General features: G+C 38.7%; 2 protein-coding genes and 1 non-coding gene across 6 annotated transcripts; 2 read left to right on the top strand and 1 right to left on the bottom strand.

Moving 5' to 3' along the window:
* Positions 1 to 1,168: 1,168 nt before the first annotated feature.
* Gpat4 (Glycerol-3-phosphate acyltransferase 4) lies at positions 1,169 to 26,256 on the bottom strand. Of its 4 annotated transcripts, XM_022808823.2 has the most exons (10): positions 24,730 to 26,256; positions 16,354 to 16,623; positions 15,848 to 16,065; positions 11,308 to 11,448; positions 11,018 to 11,029; positions 10,200 to 10,211; positions 9,407 to 9,590; positions 9,040 to 9,271; positions 1,769 to 8,804; positions 1,169 to 1,310 (listed from the first exon to the last, which is right to left on the bottom strand). In XM_022808823.2, exons 1-9 carry the CDS (start codon positions 24,958 to 24,960, stop codon positions 8,308 to 8,310), a joined length of 1,797 nt encoding a protein of 598 aa, XP_022664558.1. In that variant the 5' UTR covers positions 24,961 to 26,256; the 3' UTR covers positions 1,169 to 1,310; positions 1,769 to 8,307. The 4 variants fall into 4 exon arrangements, with proteins under 4 accessions (XP_022664558.1, XP_022664560.1, XP_022664562.1 ...); XM_022808825.2 differs by lacking the exon at positions 11,018 to 11,029; XM_022808827.2 differs by lacking the exons at positions 10,200 to 10,211; positions 11,018 to 11,029 and having other exon boundaries at positions 24,730 to 26,254.
* TRNAI-UAU (transfer RNA isoleucine (anticodon UAU)) lies at positions 2,439 to 2,530 on the top strand. The gene is given in 2 exon segments: positions 2,439 to 2,476; positions 2,495 to 2,530. It is a non-coding gene; the product is annotated as a tRNA-Ile (tRNA).
* Oscillin (glucosamine-6-phosphate isomerase Oscillin) lies at positions 11,969 to 15,100 on the top strand. Its single transcript, XM_022808830.2, has 5 exons — positions 11,969 to 12,125; positions 12,626 to 13,130; positions 13,391 to 13,670; positions 14,329 to 14,502; positions 14,633 to 15,100. Exons 2-5 carry the CDS (start codon positions 13,033 to 13,035, stop codon positions 14,882 to 14,884), a joined length of 804 nt encoding a protein of 267 aa, XP_022664565.1. The 5' UTR covers positions 11,969 to 12,125; positions 12,626 to 13,032; the 3' UTR covers positions 14,885 to 15,100.
* Positions 26,257 to 26,307: the final 51 nt, after the last annotated feature.

The following is a 26,307-nucleotide window of genomic DNA, read 5'->3' as shown; positions in this document are numbered from 1 at the left end:
TTCAATGCATCCGCTGTGTAATCCAGATCTTGCATCATGAGATCAACACGTGTTGTGGCTTCTGCAGAACACCTTTAATGATTTTAATTTACCTTCAATGGAGAGATGCAGACGTCACTTGTAATAATTTTTCCACCACAAAAAAATAACAGCTGGCTGTCTACTTAACCTAGTAATATCCTTTTATCGAAAAATTGATATTTGCTCCAAGGTTAGGCCTAAGAACCGTGAACAATACTTTTTCGATCATCCAATATGTTTCATTGAACATGACGTAAGGGACAAAAAAACAAGATATTTAATATTCAACTGTGCATTGCAGTTACACACTATGCCCAACATTTATTTTTCTTAATGTGTGCAACAGAAGAATTGAACATACTTTGTCAAATATAACAATGCTCGTTATTTATTCGTCATAACTGGGTATCTAGAACAAGTTATTTTAGACCATCCATATTGATCAGACTGAACCAGGGCTAACAGCGGTGCACGATGTTTCAAGCAACGCGATTCCAAGAGATCTCTTTGTAGGTTGGAAAAATTACATAAAGCACGGGAAATCACCTCACTGTCTTTGACGACAAGTGAAGCCCATCAAAAACTGCCATCTTTTTTGGTGTTTTAGAAGAGCCATTTGGGAACAGTTTAGATCACTTCTCCCCTAAATTATTATTATGATCAGCCCGTTCTAATCATACTGTAAACATGATACGAACACGAACGCTCCAAAAGGATTGCGTTAAATAGTTGTTGAAGGTTTAATAGTTTGTCAGTCTAAGAACTAAATACTAGTTTCTGAGTTATCAATTAAAGTAGTTCATATATGGAGATCGGTCTAACGAAAAATTCTTCGATCGTTTGTGAACGAAAACAACTTCTAACTAAAGCCTCACATTTAAGATTTGCAGCAACTTCGAGCCTGATAGCTTGCGGTCCTAAAATTTCAGATGCGTAATGGACACGTGTTTTCCTTACGAAAGGTTACCTAAAACATGGATTCGAACGCTCTTTGCCATATTTTGAAGCTCCTAAAAAGAATTCTGCTTTTTTTTTTTTATTTAAAATGAAAGTTAAGAATTATGACCTTCAATCCATATGAACTAAAGCAACGTTGAAAGATTTCTTTTCGTTTACACGCAACTGCTTCAAAAAAAAACGCGGAATAGAGAAATGGTGGTAAATATATTTCATGTAACTGTATTCTGATTAATAAGGTTCACATAGCTTCCTTAATCGCCCAAAACCGTTCCTCTGTTGTTTCGCAAGTACTAACGGCAGTCGGCATCACCGTCTGATAAATACAAACACTGACAGAGAAATCATTTTAAAACATACAGCTTTACATGTTTATCTAACGAAGTTCAATTTACACGATGAGCAATGCCTATAGTTCTACCAAAATAATAATTCTCTTGCAATGAACGCTGGCCGCCGGAGGCGAACAAACGACTATATTTAGTCTATTTAAGCTCAATCCGCCACATCCCATAGTTATGAATCAGGTTGTTCATATTTTTCCAGAACTATCAAAGTGCGCCAGTACTTTGATAGTTCTGGAAGATAACATAACTGGAAACATCTGGAACATAACTGAAGAATTTGAATACGTTCGTATCGAAATTTAAAATGACAGGACACACCAGCTATTTTTTCTGCACCTTTGATAACTGTTCCTTTACACTAGTTAACTTAATGTTGCATCTATTTAGCATATATTTTTATGCAAAAAAATTCACTTCACTTAGTCATGTGCTTGTTCGAGTACCTTAAAGAAATAGGATGCTTTTCAACTCCACCAATTTAGCTGAAAGGCGGCTTCGAGCACGTTCCGTTTGTGCAGTATCATCTGACCGTAGCACAACCAGTGAGCGAATATAACGTTTAGCGCTCGCTAGCAGTTGCTTAGAGACGACAAAGTGGGTATAGAGTGAGGGGACTGGGTTAAAAGTGTAATAGTAATCCTGCAGTACCTGTAAATTGCCACCCTGTTTTACGCTGTCTACCACATGGTTCAATGATACGTCTGGTCGGAAGCCCGCCCATTTCAAAATTCCGCTACTGCCATGGACCTGCATATCGCTAGGAAATATTTAAAAGGCTATCCTTAACGAATATAATTTCAAAAACCGTTTGCATACTGATCTTCTATTGATCCCTGAAAAAAGCAGTTCGGCAGATAAAAACGTTGATTTGGCTATTATTAGTACGAAAAGTGAAACCGCATCCGGGCCAAAAGATACTTGCGTCATTGTTAGCATTGTTTCTGACGCCATGATGCTGGCGGTAGTTAGACGCTGATTTACCATACCTGAAAATCGTGATACTTGCAACTTAAAATGGACGACTTTTTAGTTTGATTGTCATTTTAATGATCCTGTCGATATCTCATTGTTGCATGAGGGTACATGAACGAAATAAGGGCTCGACTTAGTGTGTCCCCAGTGGCGCAATCGGTTAGCGCACGGTACTTATAAGGCAGTCGCCGTGAGCAATGCCGGGGTTGTGAGTTCGAGCCTCACCTGGGGAATAATTTTGAGCGTTCAACCTCCTAATCTTAACATAATATTATTAACAATGTAGTGATGACAAACACATATACATAAGAATCGCGTCGGAATTCCAGCTAGGAATAACGTTTTTATGAAAAATTCTATTTTAATTTAATATAGATCTGGACATAGGAGAAAGTGGCATCGTACGGCTCTATTGCCGAAGTTCCTTTAATGCTTCTATTATTTGTGCATAAATTTGGGCTTTGTGGACTTATAGTGGAGTATGTTGTTGTTGCAACTTATATACTTAACGTGTATACCTTTTCAGATTTTCATTCAGACTGATGTGATTCAGATGCGTTTACCAACACGATTTATTACCAAGAAAGCGAAGTGGTCATTCCCTATAAGCTAGAATCAATGAATACTTGAATACTAGGAGTATTCAAACTGTTTAACACTGATGTAACCTGCTATAGGCTAAGCAAAATCAATAAGCTTCATCAAAACTTTAGGTTGTGAAGTTTCAATGCTTACCTCACATTTATTATTGTGTCTTTTAGACCACTCTGTGTTTAGAAACGCTGCCTTAAACACAAAAGCCTCACAAGGACATGTAAATACTACACGGATATTATTTAAATAAGGTAAACGATCTTAAGAGAAATACTTTTGAGATATATCTTCTGCGGCATTTTCCTAAAATGGTAATACGACAAATAATCTCTCGGAATATTTTTAGTTCATTCACAAAGGCAACCAAAGCTTGACCCTTCTGCTAACTAAAAAAAGTTTATTATAAGGTGCTAGAACAATAGACACCTTTTGACATTGGTACATGGAAAATGTACGTTACCATAGATTGCGTTGTAGTTCCTCAATCAACAGTAGTGCATCTGTTGGACTATAGTAGAAACGATCTACTATGCCTTTGCTATATTTACAATACTGCCTACAGGTAGATACATACTTTGTCCACAAATACATCCTGTTTCACCCGTGCCTTAAAAAACAAGTTTTAATACGTTTGAGTTAGAAATAGAAAAACAAAGGGACAGGAAGGTGCGCAAAGATTTTGGGGGAACCTTACACTTGAGTGGGTATGTATATAACAGTTCTTGCAATAACTTTTTCTGCTCATTAGGTTATCGCAGCAAAAATACATTGTAAAAATACGTTGTACTGACGCGCATGCGTTCAGTAGCTCAAAAAAGCCCGTTCTTTCTCGAAAAAAGAAACAGCAAATTCATAATGATAAAGAATGATGTTTTCACAATTTTAGCTGTTGTCCGATCTCTGATCTACGTTACCGCCAATTTTTATGCAGCCGCTAAATATCCAAGGAAGATTTCTATGAGGCAAACCGGAAGATTCTTAATAGATTTTTTATTCAGAGGGCTCAAAATTTCGTTGCAAAGGCGTGCAAAGCCATTTTTGATAGAGAAATTAACGGTTTAAAAAAATATCAATTGTCAATTAAACGAGCTTTGGCCCTTTTGAGGCTTTTTACGGCTTTTTGCGCCGTGAGTGATTTCTGGCTGTTTCGAACCCAAGTATTTTTAAGAATTTTGGTTGGCTATTAGATTAAAATTTAATTCCGCTTGAATTTTTTTGTTTGCACTTTACACTTTTACCTGTTTTTTTTTTTCGTATTCGAGCCACACTGGCAAGTTTATGTTTACCAAATCGCTTTATTGACGATTACTGTTTGAGGTCATTTGCGGATTAATCAATCTTCCGATCTTTTGAGAATAACTAGCGAATGGTTAGATTCCGAAGCAAACGGCTTAGGTTGAAAAGTAGACAAACAAATATTGTGTTTAGTATGACTCAGTAAACAATAACCTACTGAGAACGTCTAGGCATTTGGGCATTTCGCATTACTTCAATGCAATTCAAGGGGATAATATATATTTACATATACACCAGGACGCCATCTACCTCGTACGTACAAATAAACACTGATATTAATAGCCTTCACAGCATTATAGTGACGTAAGGAACAGTGTGAATCCGCCGGCGAATGGAGTAAAATATGAAGAGGGGTTAGCATGCAAGCATCTGCAAATACGTGAGAGGTGACATCGGTACACGCAGCTCACGTACAACGCAACTGACGTTACGAGGTTACATTATCAAACAAGTAGCTTCTCAGTGTGATTTACCGGCGTAGTGGTGCTTGATCTCCGCTAAAATAAAAATTAGCATTTTTGACTATTAGATAAAAACAATGTCGGAATTTTTGTAGTACACTTCAAAGCTACTTAGCATTATATTTTATTGAACTATCTGTTTTTATTTTATTACTCCTAGAAACAAAGCACTGAAAAAACATTCCATTTAGACGCTGTGGACTGTTCGTAGCCATTTTCAACACATGCCTTTAGCGATATATATGAAAGGATCTAAGATCATTTTATGTAGGAGAGTAAAAGGGAAAGATACTTTTTTTAAACAAGTTCCGTAATAAAATAGAATTAGTTTTTAGGAATATTTTTAATAATAATAATTTCATAATATTAGCAGTGAACTTTGAGGTACCAATGAAAGAGAGTATTAATTTAGCTTCACAAAATTTTCATATCCTTTTTCCCCACTGTCCGAGCCATTATCTTCAGACAAGGTTTTTGTATGCACGATTTGTTGGTTTTATTAGCAAACTTTTTTTTAATAGGGGATAGTTGTCCTAAAACAATTACAGATACTACAAATTTACTTGTAACCACCTTCGATTAGTTGTATCTTTACCTTGGTTCATTTCGGTAAAGTTGAGCTGTGACTCTTGTAACTTTTTACTTAAGCCCACGTAGATACTATTCTTAGCTCCTGGATTCCATCTGCCTTATATACAAAAATGACTTTGCACAGAATCTACCTAGTATGCTGCTTCACAAACCTCAGATCTAAATTTCAAAATATATTTCGAGCCAAGTGGACGTACTCCATGGAGATACGTAAATAGCATTTTGAGCATGCTTCTACAAATCGATTTGCTTCAATGCGCCGTTAACACACTGACAGACGAGGGTTTTCCAGTTTCAAAGGTTTAATACTAGTACATGTGTCACGCAGCTAATAATATATAAAAGCATTAAATTATACAAACAACCCATCGCCAAAATATCTAAAAATAGCTGCAATTTATTTCGTTTTCATGGGCAGAAACTGTCGAGTACAGTGTAAGTAGCAATGCTATAATTTTTTTTCCTTTAATTAGACCAAATTTTGTTACCAAAAATTGACACTCGAACACTTCTGAAAGATTCGCCCTCGTGTTATGTGCTTGCGCACTTACGCCTGAGTACATAAACTTCGTGGCTTTGCAAATCCCCCATCTGTTGCAATAGTGAATTTTATCATGTCTTTTCTTTGCTGAAACTTTGTTGAAGCTATAATTATTCTTTTGATTTTTTGAACAGCAAAATCTCCCTTAAATAAACGAAAAAATCTTGAGTGTTCAATAGGTATTTTTGTCAAACGACTTCCAACTAATGAATGACGTGTATCTCATTATCTAAGGATAGTCTTCCTCAATAGCGCGCAAACTGAGCTCATTTTTCTCCCAATATGCTATATCGTAACAAATTAGATATATTTTCTCTTCTAAGTCTGCTAACCCTGTAATCTGCGGCAATACATTGTAGCCCTGAGTTTCTAATCGTCGTTTTTACTCGCCTTTTTTCTTTGTAACATTACTTCTCATGTATTTTATGTTTATAGTAATATAATATTCTGCATTTTGCCCTAATTTTTTTTATAATTATATGATCGCCTTCATCGTTGCTTTGTGCATCCTAAACATTCTTAGTGTCCAAGAAGCCACTCACAGTACCGTTGTAGTCAATGTAAAAATCGTACTAACTACGATTTACCACATACCAGTTGCTTATATATATATATATATATATATATGCAGAGGTATTTTTCTGCTTAAAACTCAGTGAAATCTTCTCGTTTCTTACATAACTTTCCTCTTTTTCCCTTGATTTATTAAACTGTATCACTTCATTTTGTTTTCATTTTACTGACAAAACCATAAGATCAGTCATAATAATTGTGATGACACAAGGTAATGATACTTACCTCCAGGTGTGCTACGTATTATCATGCATGTAGATCGATTTTGTCTTATGTTATTTTACAAATGTCCGCCCGGCTGGGTGGATAACATGGCGACAGTGGCTCTAAAATAAGTGACATCTATTTTCTTTTTTTGTTTGTTTCCATCGTTTCTATTCCTTTACCTTTAGTTCAATATCAGGCTATTTTCATCTTCGTTCCATCAAAAAAATAACAACCAACATGATGCGCCGCCGCGCAGCAGCCTCACTCATTACAGTTTTTATATCATAATTACATATATGTATGTATTTATGTAATATACGTGTCCAGAAACATTTTTGAATGTGACAGACACTGATCTAGGGCTTATATCTCTTCTCTACTTTGGACTAGAACCTTTCCATCGCCATTGAACAAGGGGCGGGAGGCACTCAGTCTTATCAGTGGTATTTCGAGCCCTCGATCTGTTCATGTTCGTAAATCTCACTCTGCTTGTCGTCTATATCCTGTTCTTTCTATAACCAGAGTTGCCAGAATTCACGTACTAGTTATTTCTCTATCCCTGTCAGATGCATATACAGCATTTTCCTTTATATTCTTCTCATCGATATTGTGTGTACAGTTTTAACAGGAGCTTGTAGGCACCTTTAGAAACATCGACGCATACTAACAATCAACGTCGAGGTCCACTAGGAGTTCGATATTCTATTCCTTTGTCTGTTGAACGCTCGAGCTAGAAAGAAATATTCCTCGTCCTACTTTGTTAATCAAATATCTCTATCCTTCTATGTCTGCGTGGGAGTGCGCGTGCGCACGTTTGTGTGTGTGCGCATATTCATAGGAATCTATAGTACAGGTTCATTTCGGATTTTATATTAAGTTTTGTTAAAATTAAAGTGTTCATTCACATATTGATGAGGAATGATAGTGGAGCATCGGCATCATACACCAGAAGTAATTAATACGGTAATTATCGTCGGTACGTTGAACGGCATAGTAAAAATAAGACAAAAATATAAAATATACTAGTGTGTCATCATCGTTATAATAACCATCCTATCATAATAAATCGTCCCCTGCTTTACAACATTACCGGTCAGGGTGCTTCACTTCGTAGGTCGTCACCCTTTAACACTGAACCTTTCTTTTATAAGCCGTAACGTGTAAATCATTAGTTTATGCTGGATGGAGTCGTATGCACGGATGCGTTCAGCTCATGCAAATGCAACCGTGATACGAGAGAACTTCGCTATGAACGGTCGTGAAGAGCCGATGAGAACTCTCTTCTAATATCATTCTGTTACAGTAGGTTGTTCGAGCAATCATGCAGCAACAGATGGCAGGATGGTTTTGAAAAACAGACATAGCCTCATTTTTCGTCTTTGATTTGACATCGAACCTTGAAAGTTGTCCGGGCTTGCGTTCATCAGCAGCATCATTAAATGCCTCAACGGCCCGCTTTATAATAAGCAGTTGTCCATCCGTGCAGTGGAACCCTTCACATCTATTCGTTCATTCACACCCATTAAGCACATGTACTAATTGACACGCAACGCACCGCAGACTGATGCATTACGTCATTTAAATACTAAAAGGTCCTTGGGTTTTTTTGCCCACCTTTTTCCTAGCGTAAGGAAAGAATAAAGACAGCTTTGTGTCTCTCTAATGGCTTCTGCATCGATTAACTGAACACTGTAGGAAGGGTGTAGACTCTAGCCAAAACATTTTCTCTTGTGGCACATTATTGCTTTTACTCAACCTTGCCGTTCTTGAGCAGCTCTTCAGGATTCGGCGGTTTGGTAACATTTAGCCAAGCTGGCACATCCTCCTCTTTTGGCGTGTACGTCCACAACGCCGAGTGATCTATTTTTTCACTTCGTTTTTCCTGCTCCTTTTGAATCAGTTCGACTGGCTTTTTTTCATCCTCGACATAGCCAATCTGCTTGCCTAAATGCAATCGCTGATAGTATTTCCATTCGTCTTTAGGAGTGCCACGCTTTAGCATGCCATCCCACTGAAGTTCGACCATGCCGCCACGATTCGCAATTATCGATCGAACCCTATTAGCATACTCCATACTCGTTTCATCGGGCTTCTTACGCATTGGCTCCATGAACCACACGTCGGCAACGATTGCCCACGATGTCATCATTCGTAATAGATACATCACGTAACCGTGCTTCGACGAATCCCAGAAAGCGTCACCAAATGCTGGATTGTATCGTATAGCACACGGGTAGATGGGCGCTTTAGAGAACAAAACAGACAAAACATTCATTAATTATTGGATTTCAGACTTAAATTAATTCAGGAAAGCTCCCGAAAAAAAAACAGTACTCCAGTAACAGTAACAGCATCAGCAGTATAAGAAAATCATTGATTTCAAATATTTTGAAGTAATAAACGTACGCATTATATACTTTAAACAATAAACGCATAGTAGAAACCTGTTCAGCAACTTCACTATCTATAAAATACTTACCATCAACTTCAAAGGATCCTTTCTTGAACATCATGACGGAAGTGTTATTGACACAGGTGCCTTCTGGGAAGATCAAAATGGGCAGGTTGTTGGGATTGTCAACGTGTTTCTTCATTCGGGCAGCCGTCTCCAGCCGATCTTTGTCTTCCCCACGCTCAAACCAGATGTGGTTACACATGCGACTCAGATAGTTTTGTAGAAGACCTAGAAAACCTCCCTGGTTTTGGCCGACCTAGAAGCACCGGCAAAATGAAACAAGGAAATTTGTATTCAATGCGTCTTGTATTAAAAAAAAAAAAACTTAAAAGAACACCTACATAAATTCGATGCATATTATTCTGTAAGAAAGGCTTCTATCTACACAAACCATGGCGTAGACGTTATTTTGGCATAGGATGCAAACATCAAGAGGTGAAGTGTGATTAGCGACACATATGCCACCCTGCTTTGCCTGATTCTCCAGATTGTGGTAAGTAATCGTTGCCGAAATGGCGCGGCCCATCATTCGGAACACTACCAACGATACCGTCGAGTACAACCACCGTTTAAATCTGTTTCCAGCCAAGCGCAAAGAAAGTTCATGATTTAGTAGTCATTTTCATAAGTAATAATCGTACCAATTCCTAAAAACACAATATAAGAAAGGTTAGTTACAGATTTTAGAATTCGAAATTTACTAATGAAGAAATGGAAAATCTTTTTTTCTTATAGGGATAATGGAAACGTTTCCCTTCGTCTACCTCAAATTTAATTCATTTAAAAGTATTAAGTATGACCAACTGTGGCACATAGTTGTTATGTACTGCTTAAATACCTCTAATGGGTTCTTCAATTACAGCTGGCAAATTCGTTTGTTCTATGCTCCAGAACTCGAAAGATTATCAATGCAATCGGCTACCTTACGTTCCGAAAGTGTAGTTATGTCGTAACTACTAAAAATTAATTATTTTCTGAGGCAAACAAAATACCATACGTGGCAAAAAGGAAAAGGCATAATAATTACTCCTCCAAATCAGACATATCATCCGTCTGCTTTCAGCCGTTCGCTAGCCGGTAGCAAATAAAAATCAAATCCGAAGCGTCTCAAACAAAGGTCTGTATTTAGTTATGAAACGCTCCAAGAGTGAGACATGCACAGAAATCTTATTTCAAATTCTTACCGTGCAGTAAACCTGAGAATAGCATGAAACGAAATGACAGTGTTGTTACTATAATTTATAGACAAGCACTTGTTCCGTCGCTCCTTAACAACCTTTTATTAATTAAAATATTTTCAATATAATTATTTAAGTGCAATATGTTATTAAATATTACATCATAGAAAGTACGCACGTTATTTTTTGACAATCAATTTAAAAAAATATTTTACAGAGCGCATATGGATATATTTATATCTCAAAAAATCATAATACTTTCTGATTGGTCATTTTCTTTTTCCAATAATAAAAAAGCTAGACATTTCGTAGCTAGCTTTTCGTAAGTAGAAACCATTCGATTTTTTTTAAAGATAATGATTTATTCTCGAAAAAAGGTATAAGGTCCGACAGCGTTGTGGAGCACTATACTTATAAAACAACTTATAAAAACACAAGCGTATTTTTTGAGATTTAAAGAAAAACGTCTAGAAGCAGACCCAGAAAAAGGCGAGTCGTGATTTCTATTCCTGTAGCAACATCTCAGCATGGTATTGTTGAGATCACCATTGAACCTACCGCTCCTAATACATCTGAGCGTCTTCGTTCCTCCAGTAATGAAGAAGTAAGTAATATCAAACAACTACCGATAGGTTTAGTCCTAATGGGGCCTTTCAAAAATAAACAGTACTGAAATAAATGACTTATACTATACGTCTAAACTATACGAAAAGTAAACATTACGTTTTCATTGTGGACATTCATACGATGGAGCAAAGTAATACGACGAATAAACTATGGAATATATAAATTCAAATCCATAATAATTACTGATATAAACGTACCTGGAAGGGCACCTGAAATAATTGCTTGTATTTAATTTGCATTCGTTTTTAAAATGACAGCACTTGAGGGATAATTAACTATTAAAAAAAATAGCAAAATGTGCTATCACCAAAGTGCACTAATTCTGCGGCAGCACAGTTTCTATGTAGTGACAAGATACGTGAAAGGTAGAAAGGCATTTAATATTGCTTGTCATTAACATTTATAATTGTTTACTTCGCGGAAAATTTCGTGTACATGACCTTCCATTTGATCAATTATCATAGGCATACATTAGGCAATATCCTACCTGGAGTCTTTCAGTAATCCAATGAATGAGCCGAAAATAACAAGAATTAACACAGCCTGGAAAGTAAGGATCACACGGATAGGGAATAGAAGAAGATACCGGATCAAACAGCCCAAAGCCCATACCACCGTCAGACGCCAACTGTAAGAACGTAATAGAGCCACCAAAACGGATAGAATGGTTTACATATTGTTTGCCTAAATCTAGTTATTCTAAATCACATAAAGGATGATCACTTAGGTATAAGTAGCCTAATGACTACTATGGCTAGTCCATACCATGAATCGGACAGGAACGAGAGCCTTGTGCACGATACTACATATAGTGTTCCAAAGCAGCAAACGATTCTCCTAATGTCTTTCACAGTAGTACGGCTCAATAAAATAGGTTTTCCTTAAGAAAGTGCTACGAACGATTACTCCAACTACTTCTATTACACTGTGCAACTGCTCGTCACAGATGTACCGCATGATTCTCAGTATATAATCTATACAGATTGACTCTGAAGCTTTCCAGCCGCGGCCCGGCAGAGATTGTCCCTTTCTCAGATTGGAGCCATGAACAGCTATAAACAACGAAGGCCGGTGTGATAACCTGATCTGTTTTCGTTTTTACAACAGAACACGCATGCTAACGCAGCTGAGTTTTCGAGCGTGAACATTAGTTTTAAATATAAAAGCAGTGACATCCACTCGATTTCATTCATACTTACTGTGAATCGGTCGATGCGTCTTTGCCTGTGTAGGTCTGTGTTCTAGAAAAGGGTGGCCCAGTGCATCTGAATACCCGAATTGAAACAACCTCATTGACGACAAATGGTAAGTGATTTTTTATACATACACTGGCATACTGCTATTACCGACGGGAATTCGTAATTCGTCATAGGTTAAGAGAACTGTTAAGCATGGCCGTAGTGTAACATAGGCGTATGTAGATTTACAGTTTCATTATTGCGTGCTAGCTGACTCCGATGTTCAATTGATTGAACACTTTACCAAACAACCGCATCGTACTACCGCTAAATTTCTTCTACCGGTCTGCTCTACGCTATCGTTATCGACTTTCCACTTGCCGCAAGCGACATACAGCTTTGCCACTAAAGCATCAGCACTGGTCAATCCCCTTGCAAGAAAGTGGCAGGGACCGGCTTAATCTATTTTTGCTATTCTCTCGTTCTGACAAATAAGCGCGGTTGTAGATAGAGACAAACGCGCACAGATGCGCAGCGATAATAGCTCTTTTCTACGAGCCAGAGTCATCAATTTAGCTGCTTTTTTTCGTGTGATAACATTACGATGCTGTCTTTTCGTTGTTATAGAAACACTTAATCAATTTGTCAAGTACTCGACAGACGGTTATTCAGGTGTGAGAGTGTCATCATAGCTCCACCTCCTTTGGACGTCAACGGTCGATACCCGGAGGTATTATGGTTATGGACTTTTAGAAAATCGTCTTCGCTGCCTCAAGCAGTGCCCATCGAGACAACCAGACTCGCACGACTGCTGGTTTGAGATCGCCCTATGTGTTTCAGTCGTTCACCGTTAGGTGGTGGTTAAGTTGCAGCTAGCCGCCCTTATTGTCGAACAGTTTGAAGAGAACACTCGATTCGACTCAACGTTGACGAGAGGGAGAGTGGCACGAACTAACAAACGAGTGATTTCGTGAATTCGAACGCTTTAATATATTGAATCACTGTGTATCGCTGTCAGATCGGTTATAGCAAAAATGCGTCTTATTATAGTGAACAGCGAAGTAGATGTCTGTGACTTTGCAGCGAAACACATACGTAAGCGGATCTATGAGTTCAAGCCAACGAGAGCCAGGTTAGCATCGTCTGCTAGGGTTAAATTATCTCTGTGTACGCGCAGAACGCAGTTTTATCTGCAATTAAAGATGATAGAGTTCATTTCATAGAGAACGAAATATTTAGCGACATTTATGAAAATACACAAGCGACAGATGAAAGCAACAAACAGAAAAAGCCACACCAAATAATTGTCAAACATAACTTAAATAAATTGTTACGTGGGTTTTTTGAAATTGCATGTTTTTGGCGACCATGTTTTGCAAAAATCCAAAAAAGGCCATTTGTGTTAGGCCTTCCGACGGGCGGCACTCCAATCAGAATGTACAGAATATTGACAGAGTTTCAGCGTCAAGGGGCTATATCTTTCCGTGATGTCGTTACGTTTAACATGGACGAGTATGTAGGCCTTCCTATTGAACACCCCGAAAGTTACCACTCGTACATGTGGCAGAACTTCTTCAAGCATGTCGACATCGAACCAGAGAACGTCAACATCCTAGATGGGAATGCTGTCAGTCTAGAAGCGGAGTGCAAACGTTACGAAGACAAAATTAAGGTAAGTGAATTGGCGACTGACACGCAACTTCGATAAATAGAGCTCGAATCAAAAATTGCCAGGAGGTCCTGCAGGCCCCGAGATATACCGCGAGAAATCTTGACCGACAGTAAAAAGCTGGCAGGCGCCCGGCACGGCGGCTTTTCCGTTTTCATCGCATTACCCACGTTTTTTTCCAAAACGTAGGTAATGCGCTATTGCTGTCATGTCGACTGGTCTCCGTGTTTATCGAAGCTACATAAACTGGGGTTACCCCAAACATAATCTATGGAGTTACTCGCTAGAGAAATTGTATGCGCTGTAAGATCTGATCGACAGAACAACCGTTGAACGAAACTAATTTTTTGTTAAAGCTAAAACTGCACTAAAACAAGATTAGCTAACGTTGATTGCTCCAATTTTGTTTGAAATGTTGGTATTAGTTCAGCTTAATAAACGAGATATGGTTAGATGTACAGGTCTAACAGTCACACGAAATAATGCAACTGATAGTACCTTTTTGTGTGGCTGATGCTACTAACGTGACAACTACTGTGTTCGTGCTGTTACTCAATTTTCGGAGGTGTTGTGTCCACTTTGTTGACTCGCAACTTGAATCAAGTGTGTGACTAAAATAAGATATATCGTCCAGTGTATTTGTATGCCGGTCACATTCCAGTCGTATGGTGGCGTTAATCTATTCATCGGAGGTATCGGTCCTGACGGACATATAGCCTTCAATGAGCCAGGGTCCAGTCTCACGTCTCGTACGCGGGTAAAGACGCTCAACAAGGACACGTTGCGGGCAAATGCAAGATTCTTTGACAACGACATCACAAAAGTCCCGAGACAGGTGCTTTCCGCATGATTAGTCTCTGAAATTTAAAAAGTCCTTGATTACCTGTTTACGGTGTTTCCCAGTCTTTTTCCACACGTGTACCGATGTGCGCGAACGTTAACTTTCGTGCGAATTTCCGTTACAGGCTCTAACAGTTGGCGTGCAAACTATAATGGATGCTAAGGAAGTCCTCATTATGGTAAGCGGCATCCACAAGGCGTTGGCTCTCCGGCAAGCGATTGAAGAGGGTATCAATCATATGTGCACGGCGTCCGCTCTTCAAATGCATCCAAGAGCTATATTCGTTTGCGATGAAGACGCAACAATGGAACTGCGCATGAAAACTGTCAAGTACTATAAGGATCTCGTGGATTCACATAACAATCTCCTAAACTGAGACGAAGGCCGAAGGTATCTTTACTATTTACGATACAATCAGATGAATGTATCAGTTCGACTTAAAACAACACAAAAATACATAGTGAATTATACTTTCGACGTGTTTCAGCCTAACCGGCTGGCAGGGAATAAATTACAATCGCCAGCAAAGAAGGTTATTATATACATTTTCCAACTTATTTTATCAATAAAATCTGGCCTGCTTAGCATTGAACTTTCTCTTCTAGAATATTTTTTTGATCAAAAAGGTTTACTATTCGCTTACTTGCAATGTCAGCTAGCATATTGAAATCCTAGAAGTTGTAAGTAGTGGTGTCGAGATATACTTAGACAACGTCAGCTAGCGCGTTGAAATCCCTAGAGGTTAACTTCTAGGTACAAGTATTGGTGAAACGAAATTCCATCGGTACCCTGATAGTTGTAGCTGTCCCTTCTACGACAGGTTGACAGTACCTCTCTGTCTACCATTTAGTAATTCAAAGGGAAAGAACGGAAGAGGGTAGTACCTATATTCACTCCATTTGCTATTTTACTGCGGAATTTTACACTCCATTTGCTATTATTACTGCGGAATTTTGCTGGAAGGTCGAACTGTGTCGAAATTAGACCACTCCTGCGTCCTGCCGATTGCATTCAGTATGGCCAAAGTGCTGAGAGAAAGTTTTTTTCAGCTGTTCTTCATTCAGAGTCCGAACCCATATACTAAAGACATTCTATGCGCAGCGTGTAAACCGCGAGGGATTTTTAGCGTGTAAACAGCGAGGGATTTTTATACGCACACAGCGTGTAATTCTGTCATTATCAAGACACAATACAGCGAGGAATTTAAACGGATAAACGACAAAGACCAATAAGCACCAGTTATTTCAACAATAATTAAACACCAGAAAGGGTGACATAAAAACGATCACTTATTATCACAGTAATAATATCACTTGTAAACATCACAAAAAACACATACCTGATGAACTGGTAGTTCTTATTAGTGCGGGTTAGTAGGTTCCAGGAAGCGAGCTCTTCGGCTGCGAATCGTTTCGTGAAGTCGTCGTCGACAATCGCTTCAACGCCCCTTTTAATCAACGGAAAAACGTCGTTTAATTGAAAGTCCTTGCCGACCGGTCGTTCGAGCGTCACTAGCGGCTGAGTTGGGGCCACTTGCATATTGTCCTTCTCAATCATCTACGGTAGACCCCCACACATACATGGACAAAAATAGTAAAAAAGGTTAATTCCGAAGATCTAAACGATAGAAAATACTGCTATTTGATAGACTCATAGATACCATAATTATGCTGATCGATACCATAATTATTTATTCAATGAGTACACAATTTGGATGCAACGGTTAACAGTCTGGTGCAAAAACTGCGCTACGAAAGATTTTTTTTAAGGGTCAGATCGAAAACAAAAAGGGGAGCATTAAAAAACCCGAAGTTGAGCGTTTATGCATACAGGCTCTATTTGTACCTCTTTGGACGGGGAAAGAAGTTCTTCGTCCTCAGTGTCCGGCTCATGAGTACAATTAACCCTTCGTTGTGACCCGACGCTGAGGTGGATCGGGTCCTGACTTTTGCCAACATTGGGGCCTTGGGAAGACGACTGTCCGGCGCTTCCCCCAGCTGGACTAGCGTTATTGAATCTTGAAGTGTCCAATTTACTCAAGTCGGGCCGGACGCAAGTACTCCGTCGCTGGATCACTTTGGCCACTCGGTGCCGCTCGACCTTAACCGCACCAAACTGTAAATAAGACGACAGTCTTAGTAATTACGCCAATCGGTGAAGGTGTTTTGCTTTTTGTTTAGCACAGCAATGTTTTATCAACATATGTTGTGTACGCGTACAGATTGAGGCCAAACTTAATTGCGCCTGGCTCTTATGAAATGAACGCATTTTATGAGCCAACACATGGCATGTTAATATTACAGCTATATAGTGGTTGAATATACTGAAAATCAAAGAATAGGTTGAGCTCATTGACAGTAAAAGTAGCCACTTGACGAACGAGGGCAAACGATTGAGGCAGTGCTATTTATGAACCGAATCATGAGTGCAGAATGTACTCCACGGAAGTACCCCTCAGAACGATAATTTTAAGAAATTAAATTGCTTGACATAATTTTAGCGGATACTAAATACTAAACAATCCAAATTCAATAGGTTTTAAGGAAACATTTTGTAACCATATTCCGTGCGGCAAATGTTGCACTAACTCTATTATTTCGGCTAAAATGCTAAGCTAACTTGACTGTATTCTATATTTGCACGTTGGCTTAAATTTAAGGACTAATTATATAACGTGTCTATACTTACCGTAAATACAACTCACTTTAGATTGGATTAGAGTTTCGGTTGGCTAAGACCTATGAGGCTGCAAGATGTACTGACTAATGTGTTTCTATTTATCACTCGACCCTTTCATTTAATTAGTTGATTTTATCGACACGGAACTATCTCAATATGTTTGCACATTTTCGAATTTTTTAAGTATCATATAGACAAGAAATTAGCTATCTTGCGGTAGGACTAGTCAGACGAAGCTATCTCATGCTGATTTTCTTTCTAGCATCGAATGTGCTTTTGCATGCGTCTAATCACACAGGACAGTGGTATTTTTCAAAAATTTTGCCATGGACTTTGTTCGGATATTTTAACATTGTTTTCCAAAGTCTTCTCTGTCACCCCGTCTTTCCTTTTTGGAAACATATTTGGACTATGTCAGTCACTAAAGATTAACAAAAAGATATTCGACCTTCCTGGTCTTATCGTTAAGACAGACTGTTTGGTGTTGTAAACTGATTGTAGCTGCACCATAATTTTATATATATAAAATCGAAGTTTACAAAATTTTAAATTTAGTATATTAAACCTAGATTTTTCATGCAATGAATTAAAACATGGGTAAGAAAAAAGGTCACAATTGGTTAGAGTTCTAAGCGCAATCGACACGAACCGCTTTTGTTGAATCAAGCGTCTTTAAAAAAATTGCAATTAAGGTACCACAGAATTAAGCGTTGAATATAATAATCTATTTAACTTTTCGCAAATTAGAAAAACGTAAAAATGTATTTGTTCGAATGCACGGAACACTCAGCCTGTCGTTTAATAAACCTTACGTGAATCCGGCCCACGCAAGGCGCTAATTGGAAATGCTCCAAGCAAGACTACAGTGCTCGTGAGTCCATCTACGGAGTCTCCATTATCTGCTCACATCGAAGCGAAAATGCGGGATGCTAGATAGAGGCCATTTTTTAAACTACTCGAGACAACGTTAAACCAGAGTTTCAATAATTTTCCTGTTATATCATATCCAGCAATCTTGTCACTTAAACGTTTCCCTGTCAGTGGCGCCACAAAGATTTGGCACAACGGCGCTGGACGTTTTCCTGCGACCCGAAGGCGACAATCATATTTTGTAGGTACTACTCCAAAATAGACGTGTCGATCATACTTTACTTCCTAAAAATCATTATGGCCGCAGCAACTGTTTTCAGCTAAATTGAACTCAGCTAAATTACGTAGCGATTAATTAATCTTACTCAGTCTCTACGCATGCGAATCTCCGCGAAACTTAAGGAAAAGTTTAGATTTAATATTTAGGTTTTCCCTTATTGTTTCTAGATGCATTCGATCTCCAGCCTCGGTAATGTCTCAAATCCATTTTATAGGTCGGAATGCCTGTGTAAAAAAAATCTATTTGTATAACTTTAAACGCAAATCAGCAACTCCGACCATTGAGTAGTAATAAACTCCAGCTCTCGCATTTTCAAGAAAGACGATGCCTTAAGTCTATACACGTTTTACATACACTTCAATGCAAATTTATTTGCTATATAGGCATTTCAACTTCGTACAAGCTTGGGGCTTTATACCGGCATACACATGTACACATGTGAACCGATATGCAAACAACCATAGGTTGCTTAATTTGACTTTGAAGGCAGAGACGATACGTTAACGACACATGGTATATGAGAATTATGAATCCATATAATATGAAAAGATTGTGAATATTTACCAGGTCTTTCACATGTCTTCTTCGAACACAATAAAGGTAAATTTAAGCTAATTAGCAATGCAGAGAAACATTATACAATACGCTCCCAAAAAGACCATGCGCATACTATATCTTCTACCATTTTCTTTTTATATATAGCCTTCTATGGCTGAGGTGCCATCATCAGCCGGAATATCCAAAATGTCTAAAGTATTAAAACTTTTGCAAAAGATTGCATCATGAACGCGAAAGACTTTCACTAGTTGTAAAAGTTGAACTCATTAAATCAACCTATGATTGGAAACGAGATAACCCTTTGTAAAACTTCAATCATATCGACAGCTTGTATACTCCTGAGCCTATCAGAGAGAACTCGAACAAAAGCTAGTTTTAAAAAAAATGTGCATTTATATTAAAAAATAGTAGTGAAATTATATCCGTGATTACTTTAAGGCAAACTGTTGGAAATTAATGATTTTAATTTTACGGTTATAGCTACTTTTCACATGATTCCAAATTAGTATCAATTCCTTATAAAAGTGTCGTCCCTGTATTCAATCTACGCAAAATCCAGGTAATACATTAATGTCGATCAGCAATTGCTTTAATAATGACACTAAGTTTGGAATAAACATAATATGACAGAGCTACAACGCCGTTTCATTATCAAACATTTATAGACCAGCAACAATTCTATATATCCTAATTTGTTGTACGTAATTAATGTACGTACTTGTTCGAAAAAAAACTGGCAATACAAAAAAATAGTTATCCAGATAAGTAAGGTTTCGTTTGCACTTCCGCTGCTGAAACGCTTGGAAATATAAATCAATTTTGTTCCTTTACTAAACTGTGCTTTCCGTATTCCTTAATTCGTACTAGCCAGGAGCTACTGCAGAAGAGGCTACGCGGAATGCATTCGTTATATTTTGACCCTTGACCTCAAATGGTCGCCTAACGAAACTAGATATCAATAATCGCATACGACGGCTCAGCAAAGAGACGAATACAACACTTCTCACAGTTCGTCACCTTTCACAGTTGGCCGAATAATAACCAATGAGCACTCGCTGTTATTGAGTAAAGCAAAAGGAGATCCTATTATCAGTATTGTGTAGACAGTTTTCCTTCTATCTATTTCCGGCTGACGACTGAGAAATGTTAACTATCGACAGATACGAAAATGCAGCATTTACCTATTTCGTCAAAGTTACACTTCTCAAAGCCTTCACAGCGGTACGCCGAGTCAGGGAAAGAAGCCAGGCAGTGCAATGACCACATGACACCGTTGTGCGCTTCAAAGTATATTTGATCGAGTTCCACGGGCAACACATTTCGGACTTCAAGCTAACATTATCCCTAAACATAAATATGACCGAAAATAGCTAACTATTGACGGCCGAAGCCGAAGCAGGTAAATATTGTATATCAAAACATTTGGCTCTTATTGTGCAATACGATTAAACCGTATATACGCCCTTGTATGGTGTGGTAGAAACGTACTTGCCCAGTAAAACTAAGCTATAAGCGCGGGAGAATCATACTCTTAATAACTGTTCTTGATTTTCTACACAGTCAAATAAGGAAATTCACAAATCAAACCCATAATGTTAAGTGTTAAATATAATAATAAATAACGTGAATATTGTGAACTAATAGTAAAGAGAACTATACGAAGTTCACGTAAGCAATCGTTCTCTGTTGTTTAAACCTAAATTATTCAAAATTTTCATTTTATAAGTTTATCTAATGTATGAAAATATTAAAAATTTGAAGCTCAGAAAAACGAAACGTGAGAGTTCGCGTATGCTTAGAGTTATTGTAGAGCCTTTCACAAAAAAAAGCATTGAACTAGACAAAATAATTGGCTATTTACAGTCTATATGGTGTTACCGAATAAAAACTTTTGATATGTTTAATGGATGAATATGTTTAATTCTGCGTTCCGTTTTACACAAAACTTGCCAAGTCAATAAAAAATGTCACTCACAAATCCATCAGTTAGTGTCGTCCGTAGTTCCGACGATTGATACGCTCGTTGTTTTTATATATAGCTTTAAGTAAACACAGTAAAAATGGTACCATATAAATGACTTGAATTGCGTTGATTGCGCTCACCACATGGCCCATCTTTATTTGATGATTTTGTCCGACTCACTTATGTAAGTAATAGTTAGCAACGTTGCAGATTAACTAAACTATTTCATTAAATTCAACTAAATTCACTAAGAGAATCGCAGTGCTCTGCATTTGGAGTAAATGCGATCTATATCATCCCTCAAAAAAATAAATAGGTACCGAAAATAAATAGGAACAAACAATTGTATCTGAACTGAAACGATGGCTATAGATCCAGTCTTAGGGGCCTCTGAGTCAACCATTAAACTGCTGAGAAAATGGAATTTAAGCCCTGGTGAACGCACATATTTACCAATTTAGTAATTATCATCATATTAATTTACAATTAAGTAATTATCAACCCACAATCTACGCATAGGTCCTGAACGGCGTTCCTATCGGCGTCGCTCTCTTACGGGGACATCTAACAAAGATTCGTGAATCAAGAGGTACATGCGTATTAGGAGCAACACGGTCGGTTCCAATATTTGTGACAATTTAGGTGGACGAATATGCACTTACTGGCCACATCGACTAGAGACATTTTGTTACGCTGCCGAATTTAAGAGCATTATTAATTAGTTATTTAAGAGCATATTGGAAGGGCAAAAGGTCTGTTGCATGAAAACTGACGAAACGTCATTTTTTCAAAATGGAGGCTTACATGTTAAAGACCATTTACTGTATTTCCATACCCAAAAAAAAGTCCCATCGGCAAATTTACAGATGAAATATTATGAAGACCATCAGACAGAGAAGTGCCGGCTTCGGAGAAATTATTTCTGTACTGCCTGGCGCACTTAAGTTCTCAACTTTTGGTTCAAACATATTAGGCCATGGTCAGTGGCTTCGAGGATAATGGTAGATGCAATGGTAGATGAATGCAATAGATCTCATTTTTTGTTTTCAGATACTTCACGAGTAAGCGGCCCCTAAATGTGATTTAAAATTTTGTGAATACTAATATTTAAAAAAATGTCTAAATATTGAAGTTCTCGAACCAATGCTTTTTGTTGGATGCTCGGCCACCCATGGTGCGTTCAGAGACTTCAGCCTTTGAAACAACCTTTAGGAAGGAGCGTTATATAATATTGCTTATAGAATCCACTCTGCTTATTGGAAGTACAAGATTTCTGAACCATTGTTCTATAGGTTTATTTGTTCTCCTAAATAAATTTGCCTTCAAGAATTTAAATGTTTCTGTCATGTTATAGAGCGTCCTCTAGACACTACCATTATAGTTGTTCGTTTAGGAACATTGGGCCGACGCAAATATTAATTTTTCCGATTGAAGTGCCATGTTAATTGCCTCTGATGAGCGATGCATATTGAAGGCAACAAAGACCACAGTTGCAAAGAACTGCTATTCCTATCACATCGGTAACAAACTAGCTTTTGTTTGGTTCGTATTTGACCCATAATATATCGCAACGTTTGTCATTGGCCGTTGTGCATCACCTATTTCAGCTCTTTGAAGACATCGGACCCAGGGGGCTCTGGAAGGCACACTACGTGGCGCCCAAATTGACAGGTTTGATTAGAAGGAGTAAAAATTACATTTTTGAAATGCAACGACTACAGTATATGAATAGCAGTAGTTTCATTAATACGTGCCAGTTCTCAAAGGACCTTAAAGGTGCACATACTGCATTGGCCACGGTCGTACCAGCAAAGTAAAAATGAGCCTAAAAACAATTTCAAAATGATAGCTATAGACGTATTAAGTATACGGTTTCCTGTTTCCAGATGCGCGTTTAATTCAAGAAAACAGAATACGAATCGTGTTATTTACACTATATTTGGTTTGTCAATAATCGATGCACCAAAATGTATCAAAAGGATATGATAACTCAAGTTAGAGGTCGTTTAGGACTTATTTGCTTATGAACTTAGAATTAAACCGCAGACGAGTTTCCTATGCGGTGGGAAACAAACTTTCCCTTTGTCGACACGCCTAACGTAACTCAATTTGCTTTGTTCGAGCCCAAGGCTGAATACGAGTTACACGTTTATAAGGTCCCTTATGTCCTAAACAAAGCGACAGCAGGTTTCGTTTAATACTGGTTACTAACAGCTGCAATAGAGGCGCTGCACGTAATTTGAATGGTGGATCACGTCAAGAGCTGAGGCCGATGATCGAAATTTACCAGATAGCAGATAAACGAATTTGGGAAGCCCTTTCGTATACTCAGACAAGTGTCTAATCGACGGCCCCCATCGTAAAAAGATTAGCTTTTTATAGAAATCGATAAACAGTACAAAATGCATACTTCTCTTTACTTTTTACCTTCTTTCTGTAATAAGTTACTGGCTATCTGTCGACCGACAGGCGGTCTCTTGAAATACCAGCATTTCCTGCGGGCAAAGTTCGCTTAGCCGCTTTCAATTAAATTGCTAATGAAAATCACAGGGCCAGTGGTAACAATGTCCTTGGTCACCTATATGATCATTGTTGTCTTAGAGGTTAACCATAACATGCCCAATTAGCTTTGTTCTGCCAAAGCATATTTTTACCAAAACTGGTCCACTTCAATCAAATTCGCGGCTGTAAGCGGGTAACGCGCCAGAGAATGGCCCGTTGTAGCAATGACTCGCCACGACAGAGATAGTACCGAGTTGCGATAAGCTGGTGCAGAGCAACACCGTCAACATTATACTAATCGTCTGAGGGAAGACGCCGTGGAACGAGAAAAGACGATGGCAAAGAAATTATAATAATAACTTTAATAATTGCTAGCGTTTCTGTAGCAATCGCGCTAGCTCGCAGCTGTATTCAATATTTATTTCGAATTGTATGTCGTACCTGCGATGAGTGAATCTTTCAACGAAGGAGCGTCGGGTCAAGCAATTTGGTCGCATCATGACGTACAGCGACAATGGAGAGATACATGGATACGAGTACCTATTCATATAATTGATCCATTATTGAAAGCAGATACTCATACCGTGTGTGCAAATATTGAAAAACCGCATTTGGGCATAAATTCGCTACAAAAATGATAGCCGAGAGCAAAATCAGTGACAGAAAAAAAACTGCCGATTGCTTTTTCCAGGAAACTGGCAGTAAATAAAGGTTAATACTCAGCATGGTGAGTTCCGTGGATTATTTTTATCTGATCACTACATGCATCGACCGTGGATATCTTCGCCCTTGCAAACTTCAGTTTCTGCAAAGCCGCTCAACCTAACAAGTGTATGAGTGCCTATTTTTTTTCCTGAAATCATGACGGCGTGATAAAAATCGGCAAGTACACAACCGACTGGAAATCGAACGTGATCGAAAATTTCAATTGCACAATGAAGATAATAAGAAACAATTTAACTGGATACCACTGACATCGTCGAAAACCCGCTTAAAGTAAGTGGAAGTCTTTGCGCGTGTTAGTAGATTTGACATGGCGACAGAAATTCAATCCAAAATATTATATTTGTTAATTAATTCCTATCGTATACTAGCGGGCTGCTAGGCCAACGAACAAAATGTGTTTACCTTACCCAAGTGAAAATTGCCTTTAGGTTAGCCTAAGCTCACAGCGATAGTACAAAACTGACGAATTGATAAGTGGTTCATTGGATTACACACGGTACACCAAAAAGAAACATCTAACTGTCGTTGTTTATATGGTATGCATCAGACAGTAGTAAATACCTATATTCATCCACACTTAGAACAGCATTGACTACACACTACTGCTCCTTTTGTTGTTCGAATGTCGTCACGTTCCACTCACCGCAAACAGCCGGTATAGGAGTTTCACATACATATCACGGCCCCCTAATGAAACGTTAAATATTCCGCACATGCCGAGTGTCCACGCAGTCCACACGTAGAACGTATACGGGTTCCACCCCGTCGGAAATATGATGAATACTAGCCATTGTACGAGGCTGACGCAAAACCACGAAATGCCGATACAGATATAATATATAAGCAGGTTAAAAAATGAGATTACGTCCAACATTTTGATGTCACCACACAGCCAGTGCTAGGTTCTCTGCCGCCCGAATGGGCGATTGTGGCTATTGCAGCTGCCACTTAGCGGCGGTTGGGCAGACAACTGCCCAACTGCCCAATTCGCAACACCTCTCTTCGTTTGCTTAGACACAGTGGAATAGTATTGTTGACGCTACAAAAAGCCACCGTTAGCATCTGCGCTGCATGCGCTGCTTTTGCTGTTATTATTACTCAGTTATAAACAAACAAGGAACACTCGTCTCTCTTCAGGCTCTGCCTTCACTCAGTAAGTCAACGTGTTTCAATATAGTTTACGAAGATGGCAGGGCTTGGTCGAAATGATGGTGAATCGATTTGGGTGCATTGATTTCGGCGACGAGGATTGAACAATCGATCTGACAAAAAAATAAACAACGGGAAGAACTACTCCTATTGCTTTGCGTTCATTATTATTATTATTCTTATTATTATTATGATCCCTGTTGAAGTTCCTGCTGATATTGGTATTGTTGCTATGGGCAATTCGTCGTCACTCAAATCTCCATATGAATAAAGGAGAATCGGAAGCCCCGAACCAAAAAATTACTTAGAAAATGGGCGCTTGACGGGTGACTGCCTGGTAAAGAAGTGCGAAGATCCGAAAAGCGCTCAAACAAAGAAGAGTCACACACGAACCGGTCGACGACACAGTTACTTCATTTCTATGTACTTCTAGGAGTAGCATTCATTAAACCCTCAATTGCTGAGGTACTTGAATTCAATGTACGTTGATGAATAGCTTAGCACCGTCTGCCTATCTGCCAGTCTGCCACTGCACTGGGGTTTCTGTTTTCTGATGCCACTCCGCTACGGCTGTTTCGTGGATCAGCAACTCACCCCCCAATCGGCAACACGGCATAATAACAAACAAGACAGGACTGTTGCTGCTACGGTTGCGTAATTACCACAAATAACAGCACACGTTTGCTAATTTGTAGAGCGCTGCAGGCAAAACAGAATGACAGCGAACGGGTAGAGTAAATGGTAGAAGCGGCAAACCGACAAACGCTGTAACGACAACTACAACAGAACGGACCGGGAGACGACTCTATTATGGCCTCCTCAGTGGGCTGTTCTGCAAACCAGTTGGCAGAGACAGTCTGTCACACAAGCTTGAAGACAGAACACAATACAACAAAAAACTCATAGATGGGCACGCAAAGAACGTGAAGCACAATGCCGCATGTAACAAATAGTGCAACTTGCTTGCAAAGCTGAGACCAGACCTGCGCCTACAATACAAATAGGTATGAGTCCACGCAGGCGCACACACTGACACAACGCCGACCTGACAAAGCTTAGACACGTAGTTAAA

Source organism: Varroa destructor, unplaced genomic scaffold, assembly GCF_002443255.2.
Source record: "Varroa destructor unplaced genomic scaffold, Vdes_3.0 BEIS01000005.1, whole genome shotgun sequence".
Lineage (NCBI taxonomy): Eukaryota > Metazoa > Arthropoda > Arachnida > Mesostigmata > Varroidae > Varroa > Varroa destructor.
Note: the sequence above shows the minus strand (reverse complement) of the source record. Positions and strands in the feature narration are given on the sequence as shown.

Excerpts from the sequence above, each read along its gene's own strand:
- Gpat4 (XM_022808823.2), bottom strand. The coding sequence starts at position 24,960 with ATGTTGGACGTAATCTCATTTTTTAACCTGCTTATATATTATATCTGT. Across the intron at positions 16,066-16,353 it reads TTCTTTCCCCGTCCAAAGAG|ATGATTGAGAAGGACAATAT; the intron begins GTACAAATAGAG and ends GGTCTACCGTAG. Across the intron at positions 8,805-9,039 it reads AGGATCCTTTGAAGTTGATG|CGCCCATCTACCCGTGTGCT; the intron begins GTAAGTATTTTA and ends TGTTCTCTAAAG.
- Oscillin (XM_022808830.2), top strand. The coding sequence starts at position 13,033 with ATGCGTCTTATTATAGTGAACAGCGAAGTAGATGTCTGTGACTTTGCA. Across the intron at positions 13,671-14,328 it reads GTTACGAAGACAAAATTAAG|TCGTATGGTGGCGTTAATCT; the intron begins GTAAGTGAATTG and ends GTCACATTCCAG. Across the intron at positions 14,503-14,632 it reads TCACAAAAGTCCCGAGACAG|GCTCTAACAGTTGGCGTGCA; the intron begins GTGCTTTCCGCA and ends TTTCCGTTACAG.